The 12834-nt window shown below is 51.2% G+C and overlaps 1 gene segment (V, D, J or C); it reads right to left on the bottom strand.

Moving 5' to 3' along the window:
• Positions 1–2064: 2064 nt before the first annotated feature.
• Positions 2065–9877, bottom strand: LOC142022815 (immunoglobulin lambda variable 7-43-like). The segment is given in 3 exon segments: positions 2065–2163; positions 9566–9687; positions 9832–9877. Coding segments are annotated over 3 exon segments (267 nt in total).
• Between the last annotated feature and the right edge of the window lie 2957 nt (positions 9878–12834).

Genomic DNA, 12834 nt, shown 5'->3' with positions numbered 1-12834 from the left:
TCTAATGTTCTTAGCCAGAATATTGGAATATAGGAAGGTTATGGACATGGAGGTGGAAGTAGGGGTGCGGGGGAGGGCGATGTGCTGCACCCCTTGTCTTGAAGCGGTTTCCATCATACACAGGGTTTCCGGTTCAGTTCAATGACACTCAGTGCCCGACTCTAAAAATAGTTCCAGCACTCCGGGTTGTGGAATTTCTCTCACTGGAGATATTTAAGAGCTGGTTAGAGAAGCACCTCTTAGAGATGGTTTAGGTAATTTCCTAATCCTGCCTTGAGTGCAGGGGACTGGAGTAGATGGCGTCTTGAGGTCCCTTCTAGCCCTATGACTCTCTGATGCTATGATTACCAGAGTCTACTGATCAGTGCTCATTTTCAGAACCAGCTTGATGGAACAATAGGCTGTGAGACAGACTCAGAATGCATTTGGACCTTAAAACTGCGCTCTTTTCCAGCCTGAAGGCCCATCACAGATCCCATAGCAGTTTTCATCACAGGAGACATTTACGCAGTATCCTTAGTGAAAATTCCTTGCTCCCTCCCATTTCAGGGGCCTGAGTCACCTTCCATGCTCATCCCAGCCCAGAGCTGGTTGCATTTCTAACCTGCCTGCTCCACCTTTCACCACGGACCCTAACAAGAAAGACTGTCATATATGAAGTTACTTAGATGCGCTTTTCCTTTTCGCCAGTCACAGACGCTCTGCGTAAAGGAAAAGCAGGATTTTACCCTCTATGCCAGACTTAACTTTGAACCCTCAGAGTCCTTCCGCAATGACATGCTCCTGGCAAGATTCCCAGCCCCACTGTCTTGCAGACTCCCTGTTCACCAACCACCATCACATCCCAGCAAAACCCTCCCCCCACCAGCTGAATTTGGAGCTGGCAGCTCAGCAAATGCCTGTTCATCGTTGCTGACAGACCCTGGGGAACACAGAGCAAAGCTGCTCAGTCCCTGCTTCCGGACACGGGTTTTCCATTTATAGGTTACCACCTGGCACCTCCACAACACAGCCTGCAAAATTCTCATGGGAGATGCACGCACTCAGAACATGCCTCAGGCTCTCTGACCAGGCCAGCTGGGGGCACTCAGTGTCAGAGGGAAGTGCTCAGTATGTGCCCACACATGTACAAGCGTTAGGGAAACAGTGGATGGTGATTTCAAGAGCACAGGGAGAGTGGCACACCCTGCTGAGGATTTATTGGTCTCATCTGCCTGGGTCACAGCCCTGATGGCTTTGGAATCTACCTCCATTTGGGGAGCTACAGACTTCAGAGCTATCGGCCCTCAGGCTCATGCTGCACTGGCTTTGTGATCCTGATCTGCCTGGGTGTAAATCCTGCACGCACCAATGTATCACTGCTGTCACCTCTGCCATGGCTGGGGTAGAGGAGCGGAGACTGTATTGTGCTCTGCAGCCACTTCCAGGGGGACAGGATATGAATCCCTGAGTTCCAGTTCATCTACCTGTTCTGATTCCTCTTCCTGCCTTGTGTTGCCCCATAAGCTTTCGGGAGCAGAAGGCTTTGGTGTTCCCATTGCAGGGATGACGGGCAAGTGGAGTTGCCCAAGCAAATGTTCCCATCCAAACCTTTGCTAGTAGGAGGGTGTGTGCTGCCCCATGATACCAGCCACATACTGGAGTTACACAGAATTCCACATGACCCCGACTGAGGCTGACTCCCATCACTCAAAGGCAAGGCCAAGATGTCTCTCCCTGTTCATCACTGCTTTAGATTTTTGCCATTTGAGCCCCAGGAGACAGCCCCAGAGCCCTCAGCTGGAGTTATTATCTCAGAGTCTCTTGCTGTGGGTACTTCACAGATATCGGGCCCAGGATCTCCCAGTCTGAGGGCAGGCCCCACTTTTCATAGTGTGAGTCTAAGAGCATGGGAATCTACAGCAAGGGAAAAGCAATCCCTTTAACATGGCCCAGATACAACACAGTCATGGGAGCCGCTTCCCAGGCCACAGCTGAGCCACACTAGTGTCAACGCTCTTCCTCGGTCTCACGCAGGGTTTGGTCAGTGAAATGTGAAAGGATTTTGTCTCGGTTCCTCTCTGATTACACCACGGTGTTTGTCTTAGCATTGGCATCCCAAGTCACACAGTAATAATCAGCATCATCCTCTGCTTGGAGCCCGGAGATGGTTAGTAGCCAGTACTGCCAGAGGAAGAGCCAGAGAACCGGTCTGGGACCCCAGAGCCCCTGCCTGTGCTAGAGGCGCTGTAATAATAGAGCAGGTATCTGGGAGGATTCCCAGGGGTCTGTTGGTACCAACCCACTCCATAGCTACCGATACTGTATCCTCCACTGACACTGCTCGAGAGCTTCACTGTCTGCCCCAGAGACCCTGACACTGAGGGCTGTTGCGTCACCACGTGCTGGGCACTGGAACCTGCTGGAGACAAAACTCCGAACTGTTAGCACTGCCCATCTTGGGCTAACCCTCTAATTAGTTCATTTACTTGCGCCCCAAAAGTCACCCTGGGCTGGGAACTACCTGCCAGGAACAGCCCCAGGAGACAGAGAGGCAGAGCAAACAGGGCCATGGTGCAGGGAGAGGATGGACAGAGGGAGAGAAGGAGTCAACCCTGTCGTTAGGTTTCAGCGGGCGGCTGCCTTTGTGGAACCCTGTAGCAGCTTTTAGAGCCCAAAGGGACAGGCCACATGCAAATGAGCCCCAGGTGCCAGGCTGGGATAAGCCCACATGCAAATGAGCTGTGGTGCCCTATGATTTAGCCAACCGCTCAGACATCTTGTTATCTGCATTTAGCCCATTTGATTTGCTCCTGCCCAGCAGTCACTCTGCTGCCCCTTATTTGCACAGTAAAAAGAGAATTTGCAGGGGAGAAAGGGGAGAAGCTGAACTCCGGATTTGTCTTCTTAAAGTACCCAGAGCAACTGGAGAAAGCCAAAACGGAGCCCTAGCCCAGCCTCCAGCTCGGACAGAGAACTCCCTCACTTCTTCATCACAATTAGCTTTGGGTCTAATACAGTGTAATACAATTGCCCCATCTAGTGTTCAGAAGCAGAACTTTTTTAGCTTCATCACGCTTCCCTGTTTAAACACAAAAAACCAGTCATGTAGCACTTTAAAGACTAACAAAATTTTGTTCGTCTTCAAAGTGCTGCAGGACTGCTTTTTCGTTTTGATAGAATCCAGACTGACACGGCTATCTCTCTGCAATACACACAGAGGCACAACTGGGATTTACTGATGAAATGGAGGTTATTTAATCTGCAAAGTATGATGATCTTGTTTATATATTTCTGTGAACAATCCAGGTTGAAGGCTACAGCAGCAAGGCGTTGTAAAGTGCACACCAGGTGGAGAGCAGGGGTGACACAGCCACTATGTTGTCCGGATTGTAACCTGGGCAGGTCAAAGATGTATGTATGATAAATGCTGTATCAGTGCTACAGGGTTCTCCATATTCCCAGCCCTAGCAGGCCTGTTTTCTGCTCTTCCCCACCTGTGAAGTCTCTGCCCACCTGTCTCTCACCAAAGAGAAGAAGCTGTTTCTGCTCAGACAAGCGCAGCAGACAAATACAGCACCCGGGCACCCCCCTCAGGCCTTACAACTCCCTTGTCTGTGCTGTGGTCAGTGCAAAGGATTCTGGGTGTCTTTGGGAGCAAAATGTGCCCCCATGCAGCTGTGCTGGAACACGGGTGCCTGCCTGGAGGAAGGTGGATGCAGACCTGACTGGGCCTTGGGACTGGGGGAGCAGGAAGGGGCTGGGAGGGGCTTGACTCTCCTTGTTGCCCAGGTGTCCTGCACCACAGGCCATTTGAGCCAGCCATGTTATCAGAGGCCCCACTGAGCCCCCCTTCCCCATCCAGCCCTGTCGGAGCTATAGACCCGCCGTAGCTGTGCTCTGCTGCCACCTGCTGGGCAGTCACCTGTCCATGCAGCCTAAGGCTAACGGGCACAATACACAGGGTCCCAGACCCTGCGCTGGCGGAGCCCTTCCAGGTCCCATCTTTCACATGGGGTGTAGCCCTGGCTCTTTGTGGTGCAGGAGAATGGACAGTGTTCCCTGGCGACCTAGCACAGAGGACAGAGGCCTCAGCTCCCGAGCGACAAGCCGACTGTCGGAAACCAAGAGACCGCTGAGCAGTAGCCAGGCGTGAACTCACAGGCTATTTCAGTGCTAAGGGGTGAGCCTCCAAACGAGGGCTATGAGGGAAGCGGGAGCCAACGCCCCCGTCTAAGAGGCAGGCTGGTGCAGAGCGCAGGCGTAGCCTTGCTACAGGGCTGCGGTGGAGGGGAAAGGTTTTTGTCTCACTTCCCCCTAGGCCGGTAGCACTGTGCAAGCACTCCCAGTCCATGTAGTACAGTAATAGACAGCATCATCCTCCTCTTGGACCCCAGTGATGGTTAAATAGCCAATCTTGTCAGAGGCAGACCGCGAGCCAGCGAACCGGCTGGGCACCCCTGACCCTGTGCCTTTGTTAGATTCAGTGAAAAAATACAGCAGGAATCTGGGGGTGCCGCCCAGTCTCTGCTGTATCCAAACAACTCGGTTGGCACTGACAGTGTAACTGCCCTCAAGTGTGCAGGACAGTTGGACGTTCCCCCCGGGAGACACGAACTCAGAGGACGGCTGAGTCACCTGAGCACAGCAACCTGCAGAAAGCAAAGAGCAGGGAGGTGAGTACCCTCGGTTAATGCCAAATTTTTCGCTAACCTCAGTCCCCAGGCTTGGTCAGACATTGATCTGCTGTGGCCATTACCTGCCAGAAAGAGCCCCAGGAGACAGAAAGGCAGAGTGGGCTGGACCATGGTGCAGAGAGATGGGGACAGATCACAGAAGCTGGTTCCCTACCCTGTGGCAGCCTTTAGAGCCCTTAAGGGCAGCGGTGAGGTAGCCATGTATGCAAATCAGTCCTCTGGGGGTCAAATTGGAGCATCCTAATATGCAAATGACTCGCGGGGGTGGGGGGCAGTCAGACAATACATGTGCAGCATCCTGCTCTTTTCATAATCCAGGCTCCCATGGTTCTCAGGCCTGTAGCCCTGGGTCAGCCGAACGCTCCAGCCACTCTCTCCTGTCTCCAGAAATGGCCAGGGTAAGGAGTTCCACCTCCTTCATGAACAATCATGCAAAGATCCGGATGGCTTGGCCTTTCGATCTGCATTTTTACCCTGGGAACGGATCAACTCTCCCTCTGAGCTCAGCTGAGCAGGTGGGCGTGGGGCACTCAGCAGGCTAAGTGTATGGGTACTTTTCACTGAACCATTTCCCTGCTAATGTAGGGGCTTTAGCACTGGTACATCTCCGTCCTTCCTGTGCTCTGCCTTCAGCACATACCAGTCTAGTCTCCCTGGGGCTGGAACACTGTGGTCTCATTTGGGCTGTTGTGTTCAGTGTGTGTGTGCTGGGGTGATTAGTGGCCTGTGAAGTTCAGATGGTCCCATCTGGCCTTAAATTCCATGAATCTTTGAGGGGCAGCCATGTTAGCCTGTAGTTTCACACACAACAAGCAGTCCTGTAGCACCTTAGAGACTAACACAAGTATTAGGTCCTGAGCTTTCGTACCCACAAAAGTAAAAGTAACTCAGATGAGCGTGTTGCAGTTCAGGGAGCTGAGTTCCCACCTCTCTGACAGTGTGCAGGTCGTCACTGAGAAATAAAACAAAACAAAAAAAAATACATTTCCATAGCCAGAAATGTGGTCTTGCCTAGAGCCTGGAGGCTAATTTTTTTTCACTATTTATCACCAGAAAATACCCCAGAAACCTCTTACAGAAGTTACGTAGCAAGGTCTCTCCCATTCCCATTCTCCCATTCCTTTCTGTAGATGGAAAACCCTGGAAGCTCTATATATCAAATGAATCTAGACTGGCTTGTGTTCATGTGTCCTGCTGGCAGGCAGAGAAGGATTTCAATATATTTCATCACACAGCCCAATTTCTCTGAGGGCTGAAGAGAAAGCCAGCTGCCTGAGACTTTCCCGTCTCCAGGCCAACCACGGACTGTGAGGCCCTAGCATCAGTGAGCTAAAATGTACATTCGCTAGAACAACAGAGCTCTTTGAGGTGGATTCAGCACAGAGAGACAAGGGGCTGCTCTTTCCATTCATGCACCTTCGGTTACTAGATAAAGCAGCTAATGTTCTTAACTTGGGTCTCCGAAACACTGTGTAGACTGCTCTTTCTCCTCCTTTGAAATATACTGGATGATAGCTAGAGGGGTGGCCTGGACAGTGAGGGCAGACATCCTGTCTGCATCAGATGGTGCTGGACATATACTAACCATTCTGTGTAGCCCAGTGCTCAGGCCACGTCTCACAAGCAGACACAGGGTCCTCTAACAATGTCACAGAACTTCTTTGTCCCTTTGACACTGACATGGGTATGAGAGTGTGATGCAGATGGGCCATTCCACAGAGACCTGGCTTGGTGTGAACATTTACAGTGAAATCTCCCTGCAGGGTTTGGTGGTTGTGCTGCACATTGTCTGACCCAGAGACCTTCAGAGCTTGTGACTAAACTGCAGGGCAATGATGACACCTTGCAATCAGTGGCTGCTGAGCTCTCTTTTATATTCAAATATGACACATTAATGTGGTTTGAACCAGGATGGGAATTTTTTGGGTCATTATAGGGCTCTTTTGCATACTTGGCTGAATCTAATTCTTGAATCCCCCTACCACCTTCTGCCGCTCTACTCTCTGATTTGCTCACCTTGATAATATTTTTCTGATTTGTCAACCTCGATTACTATTATTGGTTCTCTGTGCCTTAAATATTGAGCCTGTTCTGGTATGGCTATGGTCTGAAGAAGTGGGTCTGTCCCACGAAAGCTCATCACCTAATAAATTATTTTGTTAGTCTTTAAAGTGCTACTGGACTGCTTTTTGTTTTGATGGTATGTTCTTAGCGTTCATTGCTTAGCTCCGGGATTCTCTGAGGTCCTCTGCCTGCAGGCCACTTTCTTATCAAAGAGACTTTTGTGGGGACGACCTCCTGCTGGGATGACTTAGTGGGGGTTGATCCTGCTTGAAGCAGAGGGCTGGACTAGATGACCTCTTGGTTCTGTGATTCTGTGATTTGTAGATGATCTCTAAAGAGGGTTAAAGAGTGAGGTGGCAAAGTTTGCAGATGACACAAAATTTCTCAAGATATTTAAGTCCAAATAGCCCGGGCAAGGAAACATCTCCATTTATACAGTTAAGATCTTCAGGTAGATGTGCGGCTGTTAAGGAGGATTTCTTAAACCTGGTCTGTGCATTGTGATTCTAGGAGAGTGAGCCACTGTGAAACCATGCCTGAAGCTGGAGGGTGCAGAGGTGTGAGTAACAGAAATGAGTGTTCTGTTGGGTGAGGAGGCATGAAAATTGAGGGAGAAGCCATGGCTGCCTTGTCGACATCTGCAGCTGGTAAGAACATAAGAACAGCCGTACTGGGTCAGACCATAAGCCCATCAAGCCCAGTATCCTGTCTTCCGACAGTGGCCAATGCCAGGTGCCGCAGAGGGAATGAACATAACAGGTAATCATCAAGTGATCAATTCCCAGTCACCCATGTCCAGCCTCTTGCAAACAGAGGCTAGGGACACCGTCCACGCCCATCCTGGCTAATAGCCATTGATGGACCTATCCCCCATGAATTTATCTAGTTCTCTTTTAAACTCTGCTATAGTCTCGGTCTTCACAACATTCTCCGGCAAGGTTAACTTTCCGTTGTGTGAAAAAATATTTCCTATTGTTTGTTTTAAACCTGCTGCCTATTAATTTCATTTGGTGACTGCCTACTTCTTGTGTTGTGAGAAGGAGTAAATAACAATTCCTTATTTATTTTCTCCACACCAGTCATGATTTTATACACCTCTATCATATCCCTGCTTAATTGTCTTTTTTCCAAACTAAAAAGTCCCACTCTTATTAATCTCTCCTCACATGGCAGATGCTCCATACCCTTAATCATATTTGTTGCCCTTTTCTGAACCAAATGCTGGTAAGTATTCCAGGTTTGTCTAGGCCAATTCAGGGCCATGAGGATAATATTGGTCTTGTCTAATCTGATCTTATCAACCACATGATGGAGAAGAGATATCAGGGAAAAGCACAAAGAATGTTCTGCCCCAGTGGAGAGTAAAGGCCTCCCCTAGTGAGTGTAAGCCAATGCCTGCTTGTGAACAGTACTGCAGACATTTCTTGTTGGTCTGGGTAGTGAAGAAGTCTCGTTAGAGGAATCCCCAGAACTGGAAGATTTGATGCAGATGATGGGGGTCATTGCCCATTCCTGGTTGGAGACAAAGTTCCTGCTGAGAGCATCCGCACTCACATTGTCTTTGCCTGCCAAGTATGAGGCAATTAGGGTTATGTTATGTGCGATCTACCATGTTCAGAGACACACCGCTTCCTTCCATGGGGGTAAGTTCTGGCACCTTCTTGTCTGTTGATGGACAACATCACGTCTTGATTGTCTGTAAAGATCTGCACCATGGAGTTGGAGATGTAGCGTCAAAAGTCCTGGTATCCACAGAACGCTGTGTGTAGCTTGAGCACGTTGATGTGCAGGGTGGTCTCTGTGGGTGACCATCGAGCCCACATGGTGAGAGTAGCAAGGTGGTCTCCCCAACCGATATGAGAGGCACCTGTTGTGCTGGCGAAGGACGGGGTTGGTTTGTGGAAAGGGACCCCAGCGCACATGTTTAGGGGCTCCCCCACCACTGGAGCCAAGTGGCATGGAAACCAACTTGAGGAGGCTGTCTTTCGCTGGCCTGTATAATGAGGCCAGACAATGCTGCAATGGCTTCATACGCAGCTGTACATGAGGATCTACCATGGTGGCTGCTGCAATGTGGCCTAGGTGCCAGAGACACACCCTGGCAGGTGGCTTGCAGGCCTGTGTAATGTATTTGGATGTGCGCCTGAATAACAAGAAACCTGTGATGGGGCAGGGATGCAGGGGCAGTTATGCAGTCCAGTCTCACCCCTATGAACTCCAGCACCCGTGTGGGATGGAGTTGACATTTTGACAGATTTCTCTGTCAGCCGAAGGGTCGAAAGAGGTCCCCAGTGACACTGACTGTTGTTCGTGTGTCTTGCAGAGAATTTGCTCTTATGAGGCAGTTGTCCAGATAAAGGAAGACTAACACCCCCTGTCCACGCAGATGAGCTGCCACTACTGCCAGCACCTTGGAGAATACCCTCGATGGAGTGGAGAGACCACAGGGAAGTTCCACGTGCTAGACGTGTTGTCCGCCCACCATAAATCTGAGGGGAAGAGCTGGAATTCACAGGGAGTGAAACTCAGCTCTCTGATTTCCTCCACTCGGCCTGGGCACTGCATCCAGCACAGCTCCCAGCGGGGCAGAACCTGGGGAGGGAGGTTTTTGTACCACTTCCCCATCTGGCTGTATCATTGTGATGAGCGCTACCCGTCCACACACAACAGTAATAATCAGCATCATCCTCTGCCAAGGCTCCCGTGATGGTCAGGGACATAGTGTTACCCGATCTAGAGCCAGTGAAACGCGCTGGGATCCCTGAGGGCCTGGTACTTGTGCTGTATATAATGAGCCGAGGAACATTTCCCAGTCTCTGTTGTACCCACAACGGGTAGTTATTGTCAGCGATGGCCCCACTGCTCAGGCTGCAGGAGAGGGTCACAGTGTCTCCAGGAGACACTAACTCAGTTGGCTTCAGTGACTGGAGCTGCTGGGAACTGAAACCTGAAACGTTAGAAAGAAGCTCATCAGAAGTGCCCACAGTGCGGAGCAGAACTGACGCTCTCAGCACGGCCTGCAGAGAGAGCCGAGTTGCAGCTGGGTATAAATTCCTATTGTGCTGCATTCAGCAGATCAGCCCCCACTTACCGATGCAGTAAGTGAGCAGCGTGAGGAGCAGAGGGGCCCAGGCCATGGTGGGAAGTCAGAGGCACACGTCTCTCTTTTGGAAACACTCTGACTCTCTCTTAAATCCCCAGAGGTGAAGACTGGCCCCTTCATGCAAATCTTTGCTCCCTCAGTGACTCCTTCAATTGCTCTGTTGTCAAGGGGCAGAGCCACCCCCAGGGATGTTGTGTCACAGGGCTGAGAGCACAGAGCAGGCCACGTTCCCCTCTGTGTGCTCTCATGGTTGCTGGGGGCCCTGTGTTAAACAGTGACCAGCTTCCCACCCTCCTCGCTTGGACATGTTCCCCTGCCCAGCACCAGCCAACGTTCTTACACTGAGAAGCTGTCCCAATCATCCTTCAGCCTCCGCAGCACAGGGCCAGCTGGGAGTGAGCCCTGGGCTCCCTTCCATAACTGATCCCTTGGGCTGCAGTCAGGTGCAGCATAGGGCTGCTCTGTATGAGAGTCTTCAACTCCAATCCTGACTTGGGAGACTCCAGTTATCCCAGCTGCAGGCTGCTGCTTCCCTGTTTTGCCAGTCCCCTGTCTGGAACGGCTTTGCTCTGCGTGTTCTGAGCCTCTCTTTTGGCAAGATTTCCCCTCATTTCTACCCCTGTGCTTCCTTTGTATTGGATCAAACTGGAGACACAAGTAGAACCACCAAACAGGTTTTCCCTTGTGACCTAAGTCAGGATCTCAATTCAGGTCTCCAGAGGCAAAAGAGAAATTGTTGGATTATCTGTGTTGTGACAGGGTTAGGCCAGAAAGCTAGCTCAGTGACAGAGAGGCAGCACTTGGCAAAGGAAGAGGGGGTAACCTCAGGGCAGCAAGGAACGGCTGAGCTGGGGAAGCAACCAAGCAGGGGCTGCTACAAACTCATTAGAGCCAGCTGAGCTCACTTGAGGCTGCTCTAGGACTGGTTAAAAAGCACCTCATGCTGGGAATCAATGGGGGAGAATGGATGAGGATGTTGGAGTGGTGAGAGTGAGTTAGAGAGCAAAGAAAGAGCTTCAGCAATGCCAGAAACAGCAAGGGGAGGTGAAAAGTCCCTACACAGAATGTTTGGGGCCTACTGCTCCTCAGGCAATGGAAGGAAGGGGCCTTCCCCCAGCTCCCTCAGCCCAGGGATGTTGGGGCAGACTGCAGCTTGAGCCTGTAGGACCCTAGCTAGCTGTGGGACGCTGAGCAGGGCAATGGGTCTGGCGCCCAGGAGCAAAGCTGATTCTACCACAGTGTGTATTAAGAGATGTCTGAAAGCCCTCATAAGGATTGTGGTTGCATTGTGCACAAAAAACAATCCCCAGCTCCTTGGGCAATGAAGTTTCCCCAGCAGTAGCATGTTTACCCTAATGGGAGCTGCATGTCCTGGAAGGTATAAAACAAGTACTGGAGCCAGGAACTTCTGAAGCCAGATGTCCCATCAGTGGTCAGTAGGCAGGTCCCAGAATAAAGAAAGAGAATTGCAGCACTGACTGAATGGTCAGGCCCTGAGTGGAGACGTCTTCCCCTTCTGCACCTCTGGGAATTAAAATGGCTGTGGTTTGCCTGGGTTAGCTCCTGGTGGGCCTCTGCCGCTACATTTACCTGAGCTGCAACAGGTAGAGGTCATTGCAGCTCCCATTGGTTGTGAATTGCTGTTCCCAGCCAATAGGAGCTGGGAGAAGTAGAATGGCCTGAGATACTACTGCCAGGGGTGTGTCCACATGGCATTGAGCCTCCCAGCCCAGGTCTACAGAGTCACAGTAGCCAGTTGTTTGTTAGCGTTCTAAAAATAGCTGTGTAATCGGTGCTTTCAGATCAGTGCTCAGCTTGGAGCTCAAGATCTGAAACACCCCCCCCCAGCCCTGAGCTTCTCAGTGTGAGCTCACGCCCTTTAAGTTCACACCTGCAGTGTGAGTGTGGGGCAGTGCCAGCGCAGCACATCCAGAGCCTGAGTACAGGGCAGTTCAGACACTCCCTGAGCTTCTCTTTTGGCTGTTTGCTTTTGCAGCTGAGAGAGAAGCAGAAGAGCAGAGGGAGCCCCTGCTTGCTCCCACTCCCTACATAGGGGCTTTGTACAGCTGTGGGAGCCAGCGCATGGTCACACACATCCAGCTCTCCAGGGAACAGCATCCAGAAGCAGAGAACCAGCCCCACTTCCACTACTTGGAGCCAGCTGAGACCCTCCCAGGAGAGGGGCATGGCCCAGGACAGGATCCTGACCTACGTAAGGTTAAAAACGCTCATAAACTAGCCAATGTGTGCAGACTCTGCAGCCGGGGTTCTGGTGGATTTAAAAAGGTGGGGAGGTGTAAGTCTGGTTGTGTCATTAATGTTTTAGCATTTATCAGTTAACCAGAACCATTTCCTTCCTTGTGCCTCAGCTTCCTGTCCCCAGTAAGAGAGACGACGCGTGGGGCAGTGCAAAGGGGGGAGGGGTCACATGTATCTCCAGCATTGTGCACCCCCACACTCACCATCAGCGCCATGCGGCTCCCACAGGAAGGCGCGATGGAGGCAGAGCAGGGGAGGGCACAGGCCATAGTCAGAGAATGGGTGGAAGGGGTGGGGCATAGGTACAAAGGGGTTGGGTATGGGAAGGGAGGGGCCAGATAGATGATGTCCCACCTAGAATGCCTGCATCAGCCACCTCTGCCTGGTGAAATACCCCTTTGTTACCTTTGGATGTGCTCTTTTATATGGGGGTTTTGTATTATTGTGGATTGTTTCTTGCCTGAATGCTACTGCTCCTTAGGAGGAATAGGGTGAGAGTCACTTTCCCAGGGGAAATGTCCAGTCATGTCCCAGGCAGAGGGGAGTCACTTTTGGTAGGCACCGGGCATTGCAAAAAAAGAGCCTAGGACCCAGCACTGGGGTCGGCAGGGGGAAAGAAGCTACCAAAGTTCGACAACACAAGCAGAAAGAAACGGAGCCCCAGAGTGGGATGGGCAGGGGCCTGTCTGAGGAGGAGCAAAGAGGATGTAGGAAAAAGCTCTTCCATGAACA

Source organism: Carettochelys insculpta, chromosome 18, assembly GCF_033958435.1.
Source record: "Carettochelys insculpta isolate YL-2023 chromosome 18, ASM3395843v1, whole genome shotgun sequence".
NCBI classification, from domain to species: domain Eukaryota; kingdom Metazoa; phylum Chordata; order Testudines; family Carettochelyidae; genus Carettochelys; species Carettochelys insculpta.
The sequence above is the reverse complement of the archived record's forward strand: the minus strand, read 5'-3'. Positions and strand labels throughout refer to the sequence as shown.